The sequence below is a fragment of the Apteryx mantelli genome, chromosome 6 (genome assembly GCF_036417845.1).
Source record: "Apteryx mantelli isolate bAptMan1 chromosome 6, bAptMan1.hap1, whole genome shotgun sequence".
In the NCBI taxonomy this organism is placed as follows: Eukaryota; Metazoa; Chordata; class Aves; order Apterygiformes; family Apterygidae; genus Apteryx; species Apteryx mantelli.
The window spans coordinates 24148307-24172055 of NC_089983.1; the positions used below are offsets into that span (position 1 = coordinate 24148307).

Below are 23749 nucleotides of genomic sequence, written 5' to 3' on the forward strand. Positions count from 1 at the left end.
CATCTTTTTGCTTCTGATTTTTCCTTGTAATTTGAGGGAAGAAGGGAGAAAACCCCTGTATTTCCCCAAACTACCTTGAGTATTATAAAGCCTCACCTTTTCTGTCCATCTTCTAGAGCCCCCCAGGTTTATTCAGATGCCGACTCCCATAGTAGCTTTGCGTGAAGGACAGTCCACCACTTTCGAGTGCCAGGTAGTAGGCACACCAGAGATCCACGTCACCTGGTACCTGGATGGGAATGAAGTGACTGACCGAGCTAAGTACAGCATCTCCTTCATAGATGGTTTAGCCACTTTGAAAGTCACTCAAGCCAGAGTGTTGGATAGTGGGATTTATGTCTGTGAAGCCCACAATGACGCAGGTAGTGAGAGCTGCAGCGTCGAGCTGAAAGTGAAAGGTTGGTTGTGACCATTTTGTCCTCATTGAGCAATGCCATATGGTGGGCGTGATGAAACAGGGAGACCTTTTCTCCCCTCATCCTCTCAGGCTACTCTCCACCCTCTCCCTATTTCTCTTTATAGAGCCTCCAACATTTGTTCGGGAGTTGAGACCCACCGAGGTGGTGAAGGGTATGGAGGCCACACTCGAGTGTGAGGTGACTGGTACTCCTCCATTTGAGGTGAAATGGCTGAAGAACAATAAGGAAATGTTCAGCAGCAAGAAATATGCCATCTCCACCAAAGAATCAGTGTTTACTCTTAATGTGACTAACTGTGATATCTCGGATGTTGGCGAATATCAATGCATTATATCAAATGAAGGAGGGAGCTGTTCTTGTAGTACAAGGCTCAGCTTGAAAGGTCAGCCCCCTAGGAAGCACACCCCCAAATATTCAGTCCCCTAGCTATAGTGTAGTGACTTGGATGACCTTATATGATCTCTTTTTCCCCTTCTCCATTTCCATGGCTTCTCCTTCAAACCACTAACAAAACCTCACAACACAGAACCACCATCCTTCGTCAAGAAGTTGGAGAACGTCACTAGCATTTTGAAGGGCTCTGCATTCTTCCAGTGCATCGTAGCAGGCGCTCAGCCCCTATCTGTGTCATGGATAAAAGATGAGAAAATACTGGAAGAAGACAAGTACCATCATATTACCTTTGAGAACAGTGTGGCCACACTGCAACTTACCAATGTTGACCTCAGCCACAGAGGGAGGTACACCTGCCAGGCAAAGAATGAATCCGGAATTGAGAAGTGCTTTGCTTTACTTTTTGTACAAGGTGTGTATGCCCCTTTGAGCTCATCCTGGAGGATTACTTGGGAAGTCAGGCCCCTTCTATGTAGCTAACTGCCATTTTTGTACACTTTGTACCTCAGAGCCTGCACGGATCATAGAAAAGGCTAAATCACTTAAAGTCACTGAAAGAGATCCTGTGACTTTGGAGTGCACTGTGGAGGGGACACCAGAACTCCGAATAAGATGGTACAAAGATGGCAAACAGCTCCTTCCCAGCAGATACTACACGATGAGCTTTGAAAACAATGTGGCCAGTTTCAGGATTGAACCTGTATCAAAGGAGGATAGTGGTACATATGGTTTTAAGGTTGAAAATGACTTTGGAAGTAGCACCTGTGAAGCTGTTCTGACTGTGCTAGGTTTGTACTGTCATTTGCCAAATTTGCCAGTCTAGCAGGGAGGAGATAAAATCTGTGTTTGTGAAAGACAAGCAGGAAGATAACCTGTCTGTTTTTGCCATTTTTTGTGTTGGGCAGATCAATCAATTCCTCCCTCGTTTATCAAAAAGCTAACCAAAAAGGATACCGTTCTGGGATCTTCTATCCGAATGGAGTGCAAAGTCTCTGGGTCACTCCCTATTACTGCAAAATGGTTTAAGGATGGAAAAGAAATAACTGACAGCGCAAAATGTAGAAGCCTGTGCCACGAGAACACCATGTCACTCGAGATTGCAAATCTAGAGCTGGCAGACACGGCAAATTATACATGCAGTGTATCTAATGTTGCCGGGAGCGATTCTTGCAGTGCTGTCTTGACAGTGAAAGGTTTGAAATTCTTTGATCACTTCTTACCTGTGAAAGATGCTGGGAAAGGACCCTAAATCTTCAGCTAACATAACAACAGCCTTACACCTTTTAATATTAACATTGAAATCTTACTGTTTCCATTTTCTTATTGTGAATCTTTATCCTCCTAAATTTACAGTGTCTCTGCTTCCTTCAATCACTCATTTTTCTTCATTCTTAGGCATTTCTGATGTAACTGAATATTTCTTTTCTCTAAAAAACACAGAGCCACCAAGCTTTTTAGTAAAACCTGAAAGCCAGCAAGTCATCCCAGATTCCACAGTGGAGTTTAAGACCACACTAAAAGGAACACCACCTTTTACAGTAAAGTGGTTCAAAGAAGACTTAGAACTTGTATCTGGACCAACTTGTTTCATTGGGATCGAAAGCTCAACTGGGTTCTTAACCCTCTATTCAGTGGATACTTCCAGGAGTGGACACTACACTTGCCATGTTTCAAATGATGTTGGCAGTGACTCTTGCACTACAACCTTGACAGTAACAGGTGTGCACTCTTTCTCATTGTGTTGCTGTATTTTTGTCCATTTCTTCTCTTTTCTCTTTGCCGAGTCCATCCACCTCAGTGATCTTTGAAACACTACCAAGAGAATCCCCTACTCTGTGTTTGCAACCCACATTTATTTGACTTGTTCTTTTCCCTTCTTGTTCCTTTTCGATATTAATTCAGACCTCCTGACCCCACTTTTCTGGTTTTTTAGAACCCCCCAAATTTGCTAAGAAGCTAGAGGCTGCAAAAGTAGTCAAGCAGGGTGACTCAGCCCGGCTTGAGTGCAAAGTAAGTGGATCTCCAGAAATGAAAGTAGTGTGGTTCAGAAATGACCATGAAATTGTTGCCAGTGAAAAATTCCGGACCTCATTCATTGACTCTGTGGCCGTGCTTGAAATGAATCATCTCAGCACTGAGGAGAGCGGTGACTACATCTGTGAAGCTCACAACCCTGCTGGCAAGGCCAGCTGCAGCACGAAAGTCACAGTGAAAGGTTAGCAGTCCTCTTTTTTCTGACTACATCCTGTTAATTTTTCCCTGGTGGTTTCCCCTGCTCAGTAATCCACAGGAACATGACATTATTTCAAGGACTGTCTTTTTCTTCGTGTCCTATTTGTTTCTTGAAATCCCTATCCCCCTTCTGCTATGGCCTGAACAAGAAAGTTGTTGTCCTTAGTGCAGATGTGTCCTAAGCTAGCTGTTCCTCTGCTCCATGATTGCCAAGATCCAGGACAGATTGTAGCGGGATCTGCTCTATCATGGAGCTGAAATTTTAAGAAAAAAAACAGTCCCAAACTCTGAGCAGTGTCAGTTTTACAACCCACATTCGAGACCACTAACTGCTAAATGGGACTTCTGTCCTCTCTGACAAGGGTCACCCCTTCTGTTTACCTTTGCTACAGCAATGCTAAGAGGCCTGGTGCTGGTTGCTCACCTACCTGCAAGGTAGTCAGAGATCATTTCATGGTGTGCCCAGAAAATGAGGAAAGTCCCTTCCCATTCTATTGATTTTCCCAGAAGTCTTGTTGTGGAAAGCTGGTATCAGTAAATTGTATTTTAGCCAAATAACTCCAGATTCCTTTCTAAAAATGCTCTTTTCTTCCCTCGGTAGAACCTCCTGTCTTTAGCAGGAAGCCTTCTCCAGTAGACATGCTCAAAGGGACGGAGGTTAGCCTGGAATGTGAGATTTCAGGAACACCGCCATTTGACGTTACCTGGTACAAAGACAGGAGACAAATTCGCAGTAGTAAGAAGTATAAGGTTACAGCCAAAAACTACCATACAAGTGTTCACATTCTTAATGTCGAAGCTGCAGATGTTGGTGAATATCAGTGCAAAGCTCAGAACGACGTAGGAATTGACACTTGCATTTGTACTGTGAAGCTGAAAGGTAAGATTTTGGCAAGTATGCATTCTGCAATGCTCCCAATGGCACTGCATTGCTCTTCTCTTATGCAAAAACTCTGATTGTTTACTTCAATTGCATGTTTCTTGTCCAGAACCACCAAAATTCCTGACAAAAATAAACAGCGTGACTGTTGTGGTTGGTGAACCGGTAGAGTTACAAGCAAGAGTGGAGGGCTCCCAACCAATATCTGTGCAATGGCTTAAAGACAAGGAGGAAGTTATTAGAGAAAGTGAAAACACAAGGATTGCATTTGTGGAGAACATTGCAACTTTACAACTCACACGCACAGAGACAAGCAGTGCTGGAAAATACATATGTCAGATCAGAAATGATGCTGGAAGTCGCGAGTGCATGGCTACCTTAACTGTTCTAGGTTGGTAACAAACACAAGTTCATAAAAGATATTTTTAAGTTAGGAACTTGGTAATTTAGTGTCAGCTGCATGCTCAGCTGCATGCTTTGCTTATGACCCTTAGTTCAGAACAACCAAAATAGAGAATCCTTGTACTCCCAGTAAGCAGTAGTCAGGAATTATTTCTAGTCATCCAGTGGTAAGAGTGAAAGGAGCCACAGGCCCCTACATTGTGTTGGGATCTAGCTGACTACATCCCTAAGTCCTGTCTTCTACTCGGGCCTCCTTAGAGAGGAACAGACAGGTGCATTTCACACCAAGGAGTTCCAAAATATTTTTATGTCATTTTGGAGAGTGTATGATTCTCCAGGCTAGGGCAGCATAAAAGGTGGGAAAACCAGAGCTGAAAGCATTGCCCAGCCCAACAAACTGAGATATCTTTAGTATCAAATGTATGTCTTATCTTATAGTGCTATGATACCTATAGCTACTACAGGTCAGATCAGGTTTTCACCATATGTGTTGCCTGTCTCTCTTTCTAGAGCCTGCAGTCATTGTAGAGAAAGCAGAGCCAATGAGAGTTACTATAGGAGATGCCTGTACTTTGGAGTGCAAAGTAGCAGGCACACCGGAGCTTTCCACTGGGTGGTTCAAGGATGGAAAAGAGCTGACCAGCAGCCACAAATACAGAATTACTTTCCTCAACAAAGTATCTACACTTAAAATTATGGATGCGGAAAAGGAAGACAGCGGATTGTACACTTTTGCAGTGCAGAATGATGTGGGGAAAAGCAGCTGCACAGCCTCAGTTGATGTTTTAGGTTGGTTGGGTAGTTTGTCTTCTATCTTTTACCAAAACTTCCTTTTGGCCATTTTCTCTTTCCTTTCCTCCAATCTTTCCCTCTTTTTCTCTCTAACTGTGAATATATTATATTTTCTTGTGCAGATCGAATCATTCCTCCTTCTTTCACAAGAAAACTAAAGGAAACTCCTTGTGTCCTGGGTTCCTCAGCGCTGCTGGAATGCAAAGTGTCGGGTTCACCCCCTATTTCTGTTGCCTGGTTCCAAAATGGACTTAAGTTAGTCAGTGGCGATAAACATCAAATCTCCTTTTCAGATAACCTATGTATTTTAGAAGTGAATTCACTTAGCTCCTCAGATACTGGAACTTACACATGCAAAGCTACCAACATAGCTGGTTCAGATGAATGCAGTGCTGTATTGACTGTACAAGGTCAGTTTATGACAGTCAGCAAGCTCTCTGAGCTATTCTTTCCTCTTTTTCTCTTGAAATTGCCTATAGTCTTTTGTAAGTATATTGTGGGGAAATTATGCACTGGAAAGTAAAGATACTGTTCTTTATCTTCAAGTGGCATGTAGAAACACCGAGGTTATTCTGTAGCAACCTGTCTTCATCTCTCTTTTTCTCTTGTGTGTTCAGAACCACCCTCTTTTGAGAGGACACCTGAGCCTCTGGATGTCTTGCCAGGCACAAGCATCATTTTTACAGGTGTTATCAGAGGAACCCCTCCCTTTAAGGTGAACTGGTTTAGAGGGGCCAATGAACTTGTGCCAGGGGATAAATGCAACATCTACTTGGAGGACTCCATTGTGGAGCTGGAGTTATTTGATGTGTCTCCTCTCCAAAGTGGAGAGTACACTTGCCTAGTGACTAATGATGCTGGCAGGGCAAGTTGTACAACACACCTTATAGTAAAAGGTTTGTAGAGATTGCAGCTCTCTATTTACTCTAGGATGTTGTTCCCTTCCCTCCATTTGTAATGCTCAACACTTGTGGCTTCTTACCATTCGTTAGAGCCAGCTGTCTTTGTGAAGAAACTGAGTGATCAATATGTGGAGCCTGGCAAGCCCATCATCCTGGAGGGCGCTTACACAGGCAGCCTGCCCATCTCTGTGACATGGAAGAAGAATGGCCACACCATCACTCAGTCTAAGAAGTGTAGCATAACCACCACAGAGAAGTCCTGCATCCTGGAGATTCTTGAGAGCACCAAAGAAGATGCAGGAGAATACACTTGCCATGTTGAAAATGAGGCAGGAAGAGATGTTTGTGAGGCTGTAGTCTCTACCCTAGGTGTGTGCTCCTTTTGCTTCTTTTTCTTGCTTATTCTTTCCAATGTGTGCTTTCCAAGGTCTGGCACTATTAATGAACCTATCTAATTGCTTTTCTCTTTTAGAACCTCCCTGTTTTGTTACACATTTGGAACCCCTTGAGGTGTCAGTTGGGGATTACACAACACTGCAATGTCGCATTGCTGGAACACCAGAAATTACTGTGTCTTGGTACAAAGGCGATACAAAACTCAGGTCTACTCCTGAGTACAAAGTGTTCTTTAAAGACAACGTTGCTACACTCATTTTCAACAAAATAGTTAGCAATGACAGTGGAGAATATACCTGCAGGGCAGAAAACAGTGTAGGAACTGCATCTACAAAGGCTCTCTTAACAGTTCAAGGTGATGATTTTATGTTAGTTTGCTCCAAACTTTTTTTACAGTGCTTTTTCTCTTGCAAAGCTATCAAAAAATCTTGGTTCCTGGGGCGTATTTATCTTTTACTTGGTTTATTCCAGAGCGTAAACGACCACCTTCCTTCGCAAGGAAATTAAAGGACATCGAGCACCCTGTTGGCTTACCCCTTAAATTTATGTGTCGGCTCAATGGCTCAGAGCCCATTACTGTGACTTGGCATAAAGATGGCGTGCTGCTAAGTGATGACCACAATGTGCACACATCCTTTGTAGATAATGTTGCAGTGTTGCAACTGGTGCAAACTGAGATGAATCATACTGGACAGTACTCCTGCACAGCCACCAATGCTGTGGGCACTGCCACCTCTACTGCTAGGCTAACAGTGTCAGGTGTGTTGACTGGCAAAGCTTTTGCCTGGATCACAGGCTCCCTTTTCCCTTTTCATACATGCAGTGGTATTTGTGTTGGGTGAACTTTTGCATGAGGTATGAGTATTACACTGTTTTCTTGTGTTTCTAGAACCCAAGCAAGCGCCTATCTTTGATATCAAACCAGAATCTATTGATGTGCCATTTGGAGAAAGTGCTGACTTTGAATGCCATGTTATTGGAGCCCAACCAATACACATCACCTGGTCCAAGGATGGTCGAGAGATCCGAACTGGAGGAAACTTCAATATTACATTTATAGCCAATACAGCTCACCTTCGAGTGCTCAGAGTGGGCAAAGGAGACTCTGGCCAATACACTTGCCAAGCTAGTAATGAAATTGGGAAAGACTTTTGCTCAGCCAAACTTAGTGTCAAAGGTATTGAGATTATGTCATTTTCCTTCATACATTTTCTTGTCTTGGGTAAATTTAAGAGACTTCTTTGTAACTGAGTCTCATCTTCCACCATTTCCAGTTTGGAAATACATAGAAAGTAGCTTTTCAGAAAGCAGACACTGTACAGTGAGGAGACTCTTCCGTCCTGCCACACTGCATGGCAGTGGAAGCCTTGTGTGCCTGTAAAATCTCTAAGGGACCACATCGCTGAGGTCTCCTTGCAGAGCTGTTTGTTTGGAGATTTGCATTAGCTACTCTCCTTGCTTTTTACTTTATCATTAGTACTTAAACTACAATTACAGTGGTATTCATACATAGCGATTACTATGTGGGAAACTATATATCACTAATGGAAAGCATTTATCACTATACAGTAAAATATCTTGCCTCTGTAGGCCAGCATCGGTATCTCTTTCAGCTTTACTAAATAGCTCAGTCTGAGGTCTGAATTCCTGATTTAATCTAGACTATGAATCAGTTAAGTTCTTCACATAGAAATATGCTTTAAAGATGCATAAGCAAGTGAAATTGTCCTTACCGTGTTTCTGCTGCACCTGGGGAAAGGTCTTGGGGGTGAATGGGGTTGTCAAAGCTTTCATGCTGGCCTGGGGACATTTTCAAAGGTAACAGCAAAATTTCCTTTGTCTGGAGCAGTCATCCTTCACGTGTCTTTTACAGCTTGGAGCAGTGGGCCCCAGTGTTGGTAGAACCTGGATCTAGTTGTTGTCTTTGCCTGCTTTTCTCCTTCTTGTGTTTTTTCTTGAGAGGAAATGCAGCTTGGGAGTAGATCCAGCTGCTGTAGCAAACTCACTTTGTTGCACCCCAAGACTCTTGTGCGCCCCATGACTCTTGCTTAGCACTGCAATTTTCTCTCGGCAAACAAACACACTGTTACTTTCTACGCACTCATTTTGTTCTGCAGAACCTCCCAAGTTCATCAAGAAGCCTGAAGCTTTGAGGTTCGTGAAGCAGGGGGACACAGTTCAACTCGAATGTAAAATCAGTGGCACGCCAGAGATCAGGACTGTGTGGTACAAGAACGATCAAGGACTCCAAGCGAGCGACAGGTTCCACATGTCCTTTGTAGACTCCATGGCGGTGCTAACCATCTTGGGTGCCAGCACTGAGGATGCCGGCGATTACATATGTGAAGCTCATAATTCTGCTGGCACTGCCAGCTGCAGCACTTTGGTCACAGTGAAAGGTTAGCAGCAGCGCTCCACACACCACCAGAATCCCCAGCCCACTCCCAACTGCATGCTCCCCTAGAGAGTCAGCTGCTGCCGTGGAAGTCAGTGGCTGCTGGGACAGTGTCTCCCCAGCTGCTCTCATGTTCAAATGCTGCTGTGGGTAAGCATTAGAGGCCAGGCAGAAAATGGTGGTGAGCACTCGGCGCTGTGCAGCCACTCCATTGCCTCCCTATTTAAGTCAAGTGCAAGCTGAGTAAGGCAAGGTTGTCAGGTCACAAGGGAAGAATGGAACAGATGGAGCAATGGCCATTGTAAGGGAGCTGGGCACAGTTTGCAGCCATCCCTCTGCCTCCTTTTTATACACAGTGATCCTGGCAGGAATGAAACTTAAGACAGAGGAGGGGGCTGTGGTGCTGAGCCTCACTGATGGTAGCTTGCATGACTGAAAAGAGGCGGGGAAGGTTGGAATATGGCCCTGGAGAGAGGGGAGAGAGTAGCTCTTGGGTAGGGGTGAGCGCAGCAGTGGATCCGGAGGTTGAGTCAAGTGTGTTAGGCTGGGCAGCCGCATGCTGATTCCAAACAGGTGCAGAGGTGTCACATTTTCTGCCCTTGGAATTCTGAGTGCAGGGATGACTTGCTGGGAGCTGCCGGGGGCTCAGCATTTTTTGGAGGTGAGGCCACATATTTGGAGGCTAAATATGGGTTTACAAGAATAAGTGTAGGCCCCCTTCCTGAATATGTTGCCTCCTGCTGCTATCCAGAAACCCACCAGGGAAGTGTGCTCATGCATTCTGATGTGATTCTTTTTTATAGAACCACCTGTTTTTAGCAAGGTGCCGAGCCCTGTGGACACTCTTAAAGGCTCAGATGTTATCCTCCAGTGTGAGATAGCAGGGACTCCACCCTTTGAGGTAGCTTGGTTCAAGGACCGGAGGCAGGTCAGAAGCAGCAAGAAATTCAAGGTGACAGCAAAGCACTCCATTGCCAGCCTTCACATTCTCAATCTGGAAGCTCAAGATACTGGAGAATATCAATGCAAAGCCATGAACGAGGTGGGAAGCGACACCTGCACCTGCCCAGTGAAATTCAAAGGTTTGTATGCGAGGGGATTGACAGCACCAGCACCTTCTTTTCCTCCTGTCTGTCCCTTCTTCAAGCAGGCATGCATAATTAAATCTCCTCTGCCTCCTTGTTTTCACCATCAGAGCCCCCACGCTTTGCCAAGAAGCTGAGTGACACTGCAATCTTCATTGGGGAGCCAACAGCGCTGCAGGCAGTGGTGGAAGGATCCCCACCAATTTCTGTTGTCTGGCTTAAGGACAAGGGCGATGTTATTAGGGAGAGTGAAAATGTCCAGATGTGGTTTATGGACAACATTGCAACTCTTGAGATTGCCAGTGCAGCAGGAGCTGATGTTGGGAAGTATATCTGCCAGATCAAAAATGATGCTGGCATGCGGGAATGCTCTGCCTTTTTACAAGTGCTAGGTGGGTATAGCCTGCCCCACAAGTATTATTTCTTGTGTCTTGCACAGTTACCTCTCCCAGCCTTTCTTTGCTGCTTTTATGTTGCGCTCACTATTTTGCGGGTGGATTTCCTGACGACACACTGTCCCCTCCCTTCCTATTTCAGAACCAGCAGTCATCTTAGAGAAGACTGAGCCGATCACAGTGATGGCTGGAAACCCTTTCACCTTGGAGTGCAAAGTAGGAGGGACGCCTGAACTTACCACCAAGTGGTACAAAGATGGCAGGGAACTAAGGAGTGACCGCAAATACCAAATTACCTTTTTCAACAATGTATCTACACTAAAAGTCTTTTCTGCAGAGAGGGGAGACAGGGGCTTGTATACATTTGAAGTGCACAATGAGGTGGGAGACAGCAGCTGCACTTCTTCAGTTGATGTTTCAGGTCAGCTGTATGTCTTTGTTCCTCATTCTTGTCTTTAAACACAGCTTTTTTTCTCCTTGCTTTCCACTGAAGAAAACAGCACTTTTCTTACTAGTCTTTTGCCTTGTCCTACTTAGATCACCTTGTCCCTCCTTCATTTTCAAGAAAGTTAAAGGAAACAAAGGGGGTGCTGGGATCGTCAGTCCTGCTGGAGTGCAAAGTGTCTGGCACACCTCCCATATCTGTGGCCTGGTTTCAGGATGGGAATGAGATCGTTAGCGGGGAAAAATATGAAATCTCATTCTTGGATAACATTTGTGCTTTGAAGCTGAATGCCCTGGATGCCACAGATACAGGGCCATATACCTGCGTGGCAGCCAATGTGGCTGGCTCTGATGAATGCAGTGCCTTCTTGATGGTACAAGGTCAGCTCCTTCTTCAAAATGTTTCTTCCCTCTTCTCTTCCTGCCCTCTGGTTTTTCCATGGTTTCTTTTTCATGATTTTTTCTGTTTTTTCCCTCACTCCCTCTTTTTACTCCAAACGTGCATTAGTTTCCACCTCCCACAGGAACTCTCCTAATAATATCTTTCTCTCCCTTCCCTTCTTTGTATGACACCTTAGAACCACCTTCTTTTGTGAAGACACCCGACCCCCTGGAAGTTTTGCCTGGCTCAAGTGTGACATTCACGAGCTACATCAAGGGCAGCACCCCACTCAAAGTGAACTGGTTCCGAGGCATCAGGGAGCTGGTGCCAGATAGCACCTGCTCCATCTCTCTGGATGAGTCTGTGGCACAGCTGCAGCTGTACAACGTGGAGCTAGGCCACAGCGGGGACTATGCGTGCGTGGTCACTAATGATGCTGGCAGCGCCTCATGTGCTACTCACCTCTTTGTGAAAGGTGTGTGTGTGTTTGTGTGTGCATGTGCACATGCACAGGTGTCTCTCTCTCCCTGCACATTGTGCCTGCAGCCCTGCCACAAGGGTCCCTCTCACTGTTAACCAATGTCTCCCCACAGAGCCTGCAGTCTTTGTGAAGAAATTAAGTGATTTCAGTGTGGAGCAGGGAAAGTCCATTGTGCTGGAAAGCAGCTACATGGGCACCCCTCCCATCTCTGTAACCTGGAAAAGAAATGGCACACCCATTGCTCAGTCTCTGCGCTGCAGTGTTACAACTACTGACAAATCTGGCATCCTCGAAATCTTCAACAGCATCAAGAGCGATGAAGGCGAATACACCTGCGAGGTTGCAAATGAGGCTGGTGGGGATGTTTGCCACAGCCTTGTATCCATCCTAGGTGCGCGTCCCCCCTGATCCCTCCAAGGCAGCCAAGTGATGTTCTGCTTCTGCTCACTGTGCTCTTTTCTTCCCTAGAACCTCCCTATTTTCTCACACACCTGGACCGTGTGGAGGTGAAGGTCGGCGAGCCCTTGATCTTAAAATGCCAGATTGGTGGCGCACCAGAAATCAAGGTGTCTTGGTACAAAGATGAAACCAAGCTCAGATCAACACAGGCTTACAAAATGCACTTCAAGAATAATGTGGCAACACTGGCGTTCTCCATGGTGGAGGACAGTGACATTGGAGAATATGTCTGCAAAGCAGAAAATAGCGTTGGCTTCGCTACCTCCACAGCTTTGCTTGTTGTTAAAGGTGATGGATTGAGGCCACTTTTCAGTGGCATAGTTTGTAGGAACTCTTTGCTGTTTGTTGAAAGGGGTTATTATTAATGTCAGTACTAATTAATTCTAGATTGACAAGGTGGCTTCCTACTTACAGTGGTTATTATTATTTTTCAGAACGTAAACTTCCCCCTACATTTGCCAGGAAACTGAAAGATATTCAGGAGACAGTTGGCTCCCCAGTGACATTTGATTGCCGCATAAATGGCTCAGAGCCTATCCAGGTCTCTTGGTACAAGGATGGGGCTCTCTTAAGCGACAGCGATAACATGCAGTCAACCTTCTTAAATAATGTTGCAGCTCTCCAGATCTTGCAAACCAGCATGGCTCACTGCGGCCAGTACACTTGTTCAGCCCAAAATGCTCTGGGGACTGCATCTTCCAGCGCTAAGCTCATCCTTACAGGTTTGTTGCTCGCTTTTAAACAAACATCTTTTGTAGCTCTTTGCTCTTTTATTTCTTTGCCCTTTCCCCCACTCTCCCCATTGCATGACCATAAGGGAGTCTGCACACGACACGGTGAGGTGTATGGTGAGGAGGGATCAGCAGTGAGCTCTGCCATGCTCTCCTCTTTGCAGAACATCTACAGCCTCCCTTCTTTGACATCAAGCCGGTATCTGTTGATGTGGCACTGGGGGAGAGCACAACCTTTAAATGCCATGTGACTGGCTCCACTCCCATGAGGATTACATGGACCAGAGACAACAGAGAGGTCCGACCAGGTGGCAACTACAAGATGACATTGGTGGAAAACACAGCCAGCTTGACAGTCCTAAAAGTGGGTAAAGGGGATGCTGGACATTACATGTGTACTGCCAGCAACAGTGTTGGAAAGGACGCGTGCGCAGCTCAGCTAGCTGTACAAGGTATTGCTTTACTGTTCACCAGGCTTTTCTTCTTTGCCAGACTGACACTCAGAAAACAAAGCCCCAGATAGTACAGACATGTTTGGGACTATCTTTACAAGAGGCCACACAGAGAACTCTTATTTCATTTAAATATTAATTTAATTTATAAATACTTACCCTTTTTCTTTTGGTGTGGCTGACTGATTTGTCTTATCAAAGGGATCTTTTCACCTAATGTTAACTCTGGCTTTGTACCCCATTGTACCTCTATGAACAACCCTGTTGTACAGCAAAATTTCTGTCTTCTTTAAAGTCTTCTTCCAAAAGTGCAGGGGAGGGAATTGTAACTGAGAGAAACAAGTTCACTTATGAGGTTTTAATTTAACCTGACTGGGTCTGTAGCTCCTGCAAATATTTTTACTCTTTCAGAGCCTGAAAACATAGAAAGTTGCTATTCTAGATAGTGAAAATTGGAGGAGCTAAGGGCAGACTTGGTGACAAATATCTATTCCACCAACACACTGCTTCTCCACATAGTGTGTGGATCTTATGATTTTCACAGATCTAAATTTATTACTGGTGTAAATGACACTTGTGCATTAGTGTAATTTCCTTAATGTAGGCGGAAACCTTGGATTTATTTATAGCTGTTCTGGATATCTCATTTCTATTGATTTTATAGAAGGAAGAATAGAAAATACACCTCTTAAATGATGCATGAGCTTGAATGCCCCCATTGTTTCAGGGCCTTCGTTTTCTTTTTCTCTGTGTGAGTTTAGGGAGAAAAAAGGCATTTTAAGAGTAAATACTCTGGCTTTTACTCTCTGCAACAAATAACATGAGAAGCTGCATCACCCCTAGCAAAATTTTGTGATAAGTACTGGTCAAATGCATTATATGTTTCTGGAGTATATATGTATTTGTAGGGATTTTTCTACATGGGGTGGGGAGGAGTGTGGCAGAGAGTGTGGCAGACTGAATTATCTGTGAATTCAGTGGCGAGTAGGGATGCTGTTTTTATCTAGTTTGACTTACAGCAACCATATTCAAAGATTGTAGCAAGAAATCTAATCCCTTTTAAAGATTTCAAGCTTGCTTCCACCAGAACTGCAATTCTGTTTATTCTTAATGATAACATGACTAATAGGTTTATTTGACTCAAGTTACTGTTCATAAAATGATCCTAACTGGCATTATTATTTTCTTAGGCTTTAATTCTTTATTCACAAAATCCTAAATACATTCTTGTATTATTTTTTCAGGATTATTATTTCCTTTTTGATACTGAACTTACATTGGCATTCATTCACATCCTTTAGAATTTGTACAACTTCCCCAGAGTAGTAAAGTTAACATTCATTGCTTCTCAGCTGGTTCCTATAGAACTTAGAAGTGCAAGTTGTGTTCATTGATTTGCATGTGTCTAATCTGAGCAGATGCTGCCTCACCTCTATTACATACAGAATAGATATAGCCTATTGTTTGTAGAATCCAGGACTTTTGTTAAATTGTCCTGGAACAGCTCTTATTTTTTGTTAACTTTCCTGCTTTTAAATTTTTTGTTTTCAATCTGTTTTAACAATTGCTTTTAGATTCTAGAAACTTCTTTGCTTAACATTCTAAGCACATACCTTGCTAAAATATAAATTTTCATTTTGGAAAGAAGCAGAATTAGAGTGTGGTTGCTCAGCAATTGTCACTATGCAGACAGGTAATCAACTCTCTGTCAAAATGAAATCTGATAGTAAATTATTGAGGTTGTGAGAGTCCTTGTGTTAACAAGGCATCATCTTTTATTTTTAGAAACTCTAAGGAAGTTTTGTTACTAACAACATAGTATGTCCTGCAAATGCCCCACAGGTTGAAGTGACCCACAGTAAAATAGATTTTCTTCCTACACTTCACAGACAGATGCATAAACAGGCACTTCATCCTGTTTGTAGAGAGATTTGTCAGTTGGGCCCACATTACCACCTCTTTGTTTTACTAGTTAGTTCTTTGATCCATGAGTACTCAAGAGTCTTGTGATTCTGAATCATTATTATGATGCTTTTGATGTAAAAAGCACCCTTCCTCCACTCCTTCCTCTCCTTATGGAACAAAATATAACCATCTGTTTTAATGTTCAGTCATAGGACTTGTGACACCAGTTTCAATAATACCAGCCATCTCATAATTCTTCCTAGCATGACTGTTTTGAACCTCTTTTGTTTGCTTAGCTCCTTGCACTTTTATTCCGTATGTGCCCCTTTATGTTTGGATTTGCAATAAATGTGTATAGGATTCTAACTAATATACATTTATTGCCTATATCAATTGTTAATGGCATATTAAGATATGAAGCAGTTGCTATAATGCTCAGCATGAGTGCTCTTCTTGATTGTAGTTCTTGGTTGAACAGTTAGGATTCTTGCATTTCTAACAGGCACATTTTTATTACCTACATGATGCAAGAGAACACTACTTTAAAAAAAACCACACATGCCAGCTGATATGAACTGAATACCTAGACAGAGAACTAGAATGGAAAGATAAACTAACTGAACTGCAGATAGAGAATTTGTTTGTTGCCTGCTGTACAGTTTGGGCAGACTTGAAATCATCCAAAAAATTAATAGCAGCTGCAGAATTAGAATGTTTGCGTAACTCACCGAAGTTGACATTTTCTGTTACATGTATCATGCTTATTCAAAGAATCAGTGCAGTTTAAAGCATCATCTTCCCCTTTTTGGCTTTCCAGAACCACCAAGATTTATTAAGAAACTAGACTCCTCAAGACTGGTGAAACAGCATGATTCCACTAGGTATGAATGCAAAGTAGGTGGATCTCCAGAAATCAAGGTAATCTGGTACAAAGGTGAAACCGAGATCCATCCCAGTGAAAAATACAGAATGTCCTTTGTGGATTCAGTGGCAGTCATTGAAATGCACAATCTCAGTGTTGAAGACAGCGGTGACTACACTTGTGAAGCACAGAATCCAGCGGGTAGTGCAAGCACCAGTACCTCACTGAAAGTAAAAGGTCAGGATCCAAGCTCTTCCTTTCCTTTTCTTTCTGTATGAATCCTCCTGTGTGGAAAAGTGGTTATGTCACACTTTCTTTCATCAGACAGGCCAAAACTTGTCTGAAAACATGGCATGTCTCTCGCCTGTTTGTTATTGTGTGGGAGATAGCTTTTATTTATGGTTTGTCCTTGCTGTTCAACATCAGTATGGCTACTTGAATAGTCTTTCCGTTTTAGTGACTTCAGCTCAAATAACACAAATTTTAACTCCTCTCTTTTTAGCACCTCCTGTTTTTACCAAGAAACCCCATCCAGTCCAGACCTTGAAAGGGTCTGATATTCACCTGGAATGTGAGCTTCAGGGCACTCCTCCATTCCAGATTTCATGGTATAAAGACAAACGAGAAATTCGGAGCAGCAAGAAGTATAAGGTCATGTCTGAGAACTATCTTGCTAGTATTCACATTCTCAGTGTGGATGCTGCAGATGTTGGTGACTATCACTGTAAAGCTGTAAATGATGTGGGAAGTGACTCCTGTATTGGCTCTGTAATACTAAGAGGTTTGTATAAGAATTGACACCTTCTTGGCATTTCATTGTTCCTGTCATTCTCCTCCTACTTTTCCGCTCCTGACGCTTTTTTTTTTTTTTTTACTATTAAATATTTTCTCTTAAATAGCACCACCAACCTTTGTGAAGAAGCTGGGTGATCTCACTGTTGTAGTTGGGGAATCAATTGAACTGCAGGCTACAGTAGAAGGATCACAGCCCATTTCTGTTCTGTGGTTGAAAGACAAAGGTGAAATTATTAGGGAAAGTGAAAACCTCTGGATCTCCTTTTCAGAAAACATTGCAGCCATACAGATTGGAAATGCAGAACCAGCCAATGCTGGAAAGTACATCTGTCAGATAAAAAATGATGCTGGAGTTCAGGAATGCTTTGCCACTCTGACAGTGCTAGGTCGGTAACATGGAAAAAAAGCATTATGTGTCTTAAGATGTTTTGAAAGTATCAGTTTTTATGCTACTAATAACTTTTGCATTGTTGTTTTTAAAAATGCTGTAACTTGCATCTCCTTGCAGAACCAGCAGTCATTGTAGAGAAACCAGGCCCAGTGAAAGTTACAGCTGGAGACTCTTGTACTCTCGAATGCACAGTAGATGGCACACCAGAGCTTACTGCCAGGTGGTTTAAGGATGGGAATGAATTGTCCACCGATCATAAATATAAAATCAGTTTCTTCAACAAAGTATCTGGGCTTAAGATCCTCAATGCAGGACTAGAAGACAGTGGAGAATACACTTTTGAGGTGAAAAACAGTGTTGGTAAAAGCAGCTGTGCAGCTTCAGTGCATGTTTCAGGTTAGTTGACTACTCTTTTTGAATCACATCTGATCCTACAGTTCCTTTAAAATGCCTTCAGATGGCACACTGTTTCTCATGACTGGCAGTCTGGGAGACTCATTGCTAATATAATCTTAGGAGTGCTTGGTGGGCCACTGTGGGAAAGAATAAATGCCAGCCTAACCTCAGAGGGCAGGAGCTGTTGCAAGGGCTTGGTTTCTTCAGCATAAATCTACATCTCTTTTTCAGACAGCTGGTACAGTATTGTTGCTTATGAAAAAATGTTCCAAAAAGAAAAAGGTATCTCTCAAAAAGTGTAAATGAAAGCTCCAGCATATCCTTAAGCATCAACTATCTATTTTTCAATGACTTAGGCATGCAGGAACAGATTCTTAAGGCAGACGTATCAAAAGAAAGTTAATTGAAAGTTAATTATGCATGGGGGAACCTTCTGTCTTTTAAGCTCCTGTACAGTAAAAATGTTTGTTTTTTTAAACACATGCAGATCGTATTATACCTCCTTCTTTCACAAGAAAACTGAAAGAAACACATGGTCAGCTGGGTTCTTCTGCTGTACTGGAGTGCAAAGTTTATGGGTCACCACCTATTACTGTTTCCTGGTTTCATGATGGAGAGGAGATTACCAGTGGAGACAAGTATCAGGCTACCCTTACAGACAACACCTGTTCTTTGAAAGTGACTGCACTTCAGGAGTCTGATATGGGGACTTACTTGTGCACAGCTACTAATGTAGCTGGATCTGATGAATGCAGTGCATTTTTGACTGTTAGAGGTTAGTATCATTAAGAAGCCAGAGTCAGAAGACACAAACTAATTTATTTTCAAAAAGGTTGCATTCTTGGCTTTGTTACATATTTCTGGTTATTGTGCTCTTCATCAGAAGTCCAAAAGTACTTATTCTCTGTCTGTTTTATATGTATGCTTAGAACCACCATCTTTTGTGAGGAAACCTGAACCACTGAATGTTTTATCTGGGGAAAACATAACCTTTACAAGTATCATAAAAGGCTCCTCTCCATTGGAAGTTAAATGGTTTAGAGGTAGCGTTGAGCTAGTACCAGGACACAGATGCAATATCACCTTGCAAGATTCAATTGCAGAACTGGAGCTGTTTGATGTGCACGCCCTTCAGAGTGGAGATTATACCTGCCTAGCCTCTAACGAGGCAGGGAAGATTTCTTGCACAACACATCTTTTTGTTAAAGGTTTGTCCAGATTACAGTTTCTTATGCTTCTTTTAAAAAAATAATCTTCTGGCTTTATTTAATTCTTGTTCTTCCCATTTTTCATTATAGAACCAGCCAAATTTGTGAAGAAGGTGAATGATTTAAGTGTAGAGAAAGGAAAATCTTTAATCTTGGAATGCACATATATGGGTACTCCACCAATTTCAGTGACGTGGAAGAAAAATGGAGTAAAAATAATGCACTCTGAAAAGTGTAGCATTACCACTACAGAAACCTCTGCCATACTGGAAATCCCTAGTAGCAAACTAGAAGATCAGGGGCAGTATTCTTGCCATATTGAAAATGACTCTGGACAAGATAATTGCCATGGTGCAATCACAATACTAGGTGCGTCATCAAGCCACCATCTCTTCATCAGGAGTTAGTGGAACTACTAATGGTCATTGTGTAATACCTTCTTGTACTAATGATGTATGTTTGTTCTTCAGAACCACCTTACTTCATTACACCCTTGGAACCAGTTCAGGTGACAGTTGGGGATTCTGCATCCTTACAGTGCCAGATTGCTGGAACACCAGAAATGATTGTATCATGGTACAAAGGCGATACAAAGCTAAGAGGAACCGCTTCTGTTAAAATGCACTTTAAGAATCAAGTTGCCACTCTGGTTTTCAGCCAGGTGGACAGTAGTGACAGTGGGGAGTATATCTGCAAAGTAGAAAACACTATTGGGGAGGCTGCTTCATCATCTTTACTCACAGTTCAAGGTGAATATTTCATTTCAAAAATAGAAAAATTACATATTTTTCTCAAGTACACTTTGCTCTTTTAGAAAAACAAAGATTATCTTTCCCTTGTTAAATGCTATACTCCTTCCTGACCTGTAAGAGACCCTGTGGCACAGACCCTGTGGCACAGACTTCTATTAACAAAGGCCTACCAGGGAAGCTATTTTAAATATATCTCTTATTGGACCACAGTTCTTCTGTAGGGATACAAGCTTCTGCCTCTTCATACCCAGTTTAGGGTATTGCTTTGGTTGCTTCCACAGATCAACAGTCCTGAGAACATAAGCCTGAGGGTTAAATAAGCCCACTGGGTGTAACTGAAGACAGAATGATTATATATTTTTCTGAAAATCTAGGTGCAGTGCTCCTTTCGTTATCAAATTAAATGCTACCAAATTAAATGATGTGCTGCATAACATTTGTAATCAGAACTTAAGAGCAAAAATCCATAGTGAATACAGCTTCTGAAAGCCCTCACTCTACAATACCTCTTTTCTTACAGAGCGTAAACTTCCTCCTTCTTTTACACGAAAATTAAGAGATGTTCATGAAACTGTTGGCTTACCAGTTACATTTGATTGTGGCATAGCTGGTTCAGAACCTATTGAAGTATCTTGGTATAAAGATGGTGTACATATAAAAGAGGACTACAATGTTCACACATCCTTCATAGATAATGTAGCAACTCTCCAGATTTTGAAGACAGACAGAAGCCTTATTGGGCAATATACCTGCACAGCTACCAATGCTATTGGAACTGCTTCTTCTAGCGGCAGGCTTGTCCTTACAGGTTGGTAGGCTGTGAAGTATTTAATAGAAATATCTTAAAACTCACTTTTAATTTATACCTGGATTTAATATTGTACAAATAATATTTATTTCATAGAGGTTTAGAGCAAACTGAGATTTTAAAGTGATGCTTTTTTATTTCTTTCACTCTTTAGAAGGGAAGACTCCTCCATTCTTTGACATCCCAATTTTACCTGTGGATGGTATTATTGGAGAAAGTGCAGTCTTTGAATGTCACATTTCTGGAACACAGCCTATTAGAGTTGCTTGGACAAAAGACAACCAAGAGATTAGAACAGGAGGAAACTACCAGATCAGTTATGTAGAAAACACAGCCCATCTGACCATCCTAACAGTTGACAGGGGAGACTCTGGAAAGTATACATGCTACGCAACCAACGACGTTGGAAAGGACTCTTGCACAGCTCAGCTGAATGTTAAAGGTACTGAATAGATAATACATTATGTGTACATTTTTCTTCCTTTAATTATAAAGAAAGTCTTATTGCTGCAAGATAAGTTGGCGGACAACTTTAAACACATAAATTTGAGATATAGCTTGAAAATACCTATCTGGAGATACCCATGAGTCTCTGAAGGGAAATAGGAAAGGGCGTTAACAATAATGGGAGAAGGAAAGAAAGAGATTATTCTCTTCAACCTGGTTTCTTTATAGGCTTTGGCGTGTTGAGTGGCTAATATAAAGGTTTGATTTCTTTCTTGATCACTCTACAAAAATCCTAATTTTTTAATGACATTTAACTTCAAGCAATATAAAAGCTTTTTTTTTTTTTTATGGGAAAATAAACTATCACAGTGATGTTAGGAGCAAGACACCTGCCATTGATCTTGGTATCAGATCTTGATCTTTCACTAAAATAAATGAGAGCAAATGTTGATTCTCTAAATATTAAATGACTATGTTAAAATTGTTTCTTGAAACATTTTCTTTAGAATATTTCTTTTTGAGTTAGATTCATAGAGTTGGAGTAACATATTCCTTTCTTACAGAACGAAAAACTCCACCTACTTTTACTAAGAAACTGTCTGAAGCAATAGAAGAAACTGAAGGGAATGAACTTAAACTTGAGGGCCGTGTTTCAGGCTCTCAGCCTTTGACTGTTGCTTGGTATAAAAACAATCAGGAAGTTCATTCAAGCCCTCATTGTGAAATATCGTTCAAAAACAATATCTTACTCTTGCATATAAAAAGCATAGGGCAATCAGATGCTGGTTTATATACCTGTAAAGTGTCCAATGAAGCAGGAAGTGTATTGTGTACTTCTTCTGTTGTTATCAGAGGTTAGTTAAAGTTGTGTTTTTCCTATTATGGTTTTACTTATCTTTATTTTATATTAGCTGCAAATGTACAGCTTCCATCTTATGAACTTGTACAGCTAATAAAATAATTTGTGAAGTGCTTATATGGTTTTGCTTAGCTTAATAGCAATGATTTGGACTTTTACCTTTCTGCCAGCCACACTGATCCTGTGTTACTGAGATGGACAAGATGAAACTGAGTTAAACCACAAAATCAAGGAATTCTTTTGATTTTGTGATTAAAATTAAACAATAATTTTCTCTTCTTTTTCTTTTCTTTTTTGCAACTTGCTATGACTGATCCAAAGTAAACACTGAAATCTTTACTTTTCATTGAATTTTTATTCATTCTCATTTGGAAGAAAAGCAGTTTTTCTGTGCAGTTATATCTAAGCTTGGGCAGCCTAGACAGTGTGTTGTGACAGCATGGCACTTGGCCGTAATACTCTTGCAGGATATTCCATATTTGTTTCTATAAAAATGCTTAGGCATTTTTGCAGTCCAATAGCAGTACTTTAGTTCTTCTAATATTTTTTGCATGCATGTCCTTGCTGTGTGGAGAAAAGCTGCATTTCATAAAACATTTATTGCATGTTTGTAGAAATACTCTCTTGATATTAATTCCCTTTTATAAAACTGTGATGACTAATATTCTCAAACTTTTATTTAACCTTGTTCTTTCCTTGGTGTTGTCTTTCTTAAGAATCACGTGTATCTCTTTTTCTCTTACACTCTTAATCATATTTTTCTTCCTTGATTATTCACTCAAACATTTTCACATTCCAGAACCTAAAAAGCCTCCAGTATTTGACCAGCCTCTTCAGCCAGCAGCAGCAGTGGAAGGTGATATCCTGCAGCTCAGCTGCCATGTCCAAGGGTCGCAGCCAATCCGCATCCAGTGGCTGAAGGCAGGAAGAGAAATAAGAGCTTCTGACAGATTAAACTTCAGCTTTGCTAATGGAGTAGCTCTTTTGGAAGTTGCTGCAGTTACTAAATCTGATTCGGGAGAATATGTATGCAAAGCTTCAAATGTGGCTGGCACTGACACTTGCAAATCTAAAGTGACAGTTAAAGGTACAGTAACATGGAGAAAAACAAGGCATATGATGGAAATTTAAAATAAAACTCCATCTTGCTTTGTTTCCTGTGGAACTAGGATATTAATAATCTAATAACAAACAATTAGTATATTTTACTTCTTTGCAAAACTATAGCATCTTGGAAGGCAATATATTTAACAGCAATTTATATATAAAGAGCAACATAAACAATGGGAGATCAGTGTCAAATCAACAGTATATTCTTACTAGATAGATAGATTAAGAATTCAGTTTCCAAATCTAAACACAGAATTTGAGTCAAATGCAAGCTAAGAGTGTGTGAAATCACTTGGACCTGCATGTTTTGTGGGAAGAGTGGGAACAGGAATGTTTATAAAAGGAGAATACAAAAGGAATTTTATTGAGAAGGTAGCCTTAGAGGCTAATTGCTTCTGGAATGTTACAGCTTCAAGACATTTTGGTCTCTTAGCTGGAAGAGAACATTGTCTAAGCACAAGGTTTTCCATGTAGCATCTGGCTTTACCATTGCATTCAAGATCTATATGGTCAGTAATATGTAGAAGTAGTACCTTTTTCACTATATGGGTAGCAGCAGGGCTACAAAGAACTACTCATAAAAAAAAAAAAAAAGGAATTTAACAGGTCACTGATAAAAAGTATAAGTAACTTTGAGAGTGAGATTTCCAGAAATAAATACCAGAGAGAAGACCTCACTAAAAATTGATTCACTTTGGAAAATGAGGCTTCTTATTTGCATATCCTTCTGTGAATTTAAATAGCCTGATTTTGTTTGCATCCATGCAGATTAACAATGACATTAATGAAGTTAGTGAACAGCGCGATATGGCCCACAGTGTTCAGTTTCATCTGAGAAAATAAAATACAAGTTGATTAAAACAATGTGAAAGTATTTTGCATTTTTTTACTTCTTGCAGACTATTTTGTTCTGTCTCAGTAATTCACTCCTTTTCAGAGAGGTAAATTGGAAGCATTGTCATACATAAAAATGAAT

General features: G+C 41.5%; 1 protein-coding gene across 1 annotated transcript in view; it reads left to right on the forward strand.

The window, feature by feature from the left end:
- The window catches only part of TTN (titin), a 249629-nt gene that overhangs the window by 60613 nt on the left and 165267 nt on the right, over positions 1 to 23749 (forward strand). The window contains exons 59-96 of the mRNA XM_067298992.1: positions 117 to 398; positions 523 to 801; positions 946 to 1224; positions 1322 to 1600; positions 1718 to 2005; positions 2253 to 2531; positions 2746 to 3027; positions 3646 to 3924; positions 4034 to 4315; positions 4837 to 5115; positions 5241 to 5528; positions 5736 to 6014; positions 6111 to 6389; positions 6493 to 6771; positions 6888 to 7175; positions 7306 to 7593; positions 8534 to 8815; positions 9615 to 9893; positions 10007 to 10288; positions 10434 to 10712; positions 10829 to 11116; positions 11314 to 11592; positions 11711 to 11989; positions 12067 to 12345; positions 12492 to 12779; positions 12953 to 13240; positions 15963 to 16244; positions 16510 to 16788; positions 16907 to 17188; positions 17311 to 17589; positions 18077 to 18364; positions 18519 to 18797; positions 18888 to 19166; positions 19268 to 19546; positions 20070 to 20357; positions 20512 to 20799; positions 21368 to 21658; positions 22463 to 22750. Of these exons, the coding sequence (XP_067155093.1) occupies positions 117 to 398; positions 523 to 801; positions 946 to 1224; positions 1322 to 1600; positions 1718 to 2005; positions 2253 to 2531; positions 2746 to 3027; positions 3646 to 3924; positions 4034 to 4315; positions 4837 to 5115; positions 5241 to 5528; positions 5736 to 6014; positions 6111 to 6389; positions 6493 to 6771; positions 6888 to 7175; positions 7306 to 7593; positions 8534 to 8815; positions 9615 to 9893; positions 10007 to 10288; positions 10434 to 10712; positions 10829 to 11116; positions 11314 to 11592; positions 11711 to 11989; positions 12067 to 12345; positions 12492 to 12779; positions 12953 to 13240; positions 15963 to 16244; positions 16510 to 16788; positions 16907 to 17188; positions 17311 to 17589; positions 18077 to 18364; positions 18519 to 18797; positions 18888 to 19166; positions 19268 to 19546; positions 20070 to 20357; positions 20512 to 20799; positions 21368 to 21658; positions 22463 to 22750 (10734 nt within the window). The remainder of the gene's footprint in view (positions 1 to 116; positions 399 to 522; positions 802 to 945; positions 1225 to 1321; positions 1601 to 1717; positions 2006 to 2252; positions 2532 to 2745; positions 3028 to 3645; positions 3925 to 4033; positions 4316 to 4836; positions 5116 to 5240; positions 5529 to 5735; positions 6015 to 6110; positions 6390 to 6492; positions 6772 to 6887; positions 7176 to 7305; positions 7594 to 8533; positions 8816 to 9614; positions 9894 to 10006; positions 10289 to 10433; positions 10713 to 10828; positions 11117 to 11313; positions 11593 to 11710; positions 11990 to 12066; positions 12346 to 12491; positions 12780 to 12952; positions 13241 to 15962; positions 16245 to 16509; positions 16789 to 16906; positions 17189 to 17310; positions 17590 to 18076; positions 18365 to 18518; positions 18798 to 18887; positions 19167 to 19267; positions 19547 to 20069; positions 20358 to 20511; positions 20800 to 21367; positions 21659 to 22462; positions 22751 to 23749) is intronic.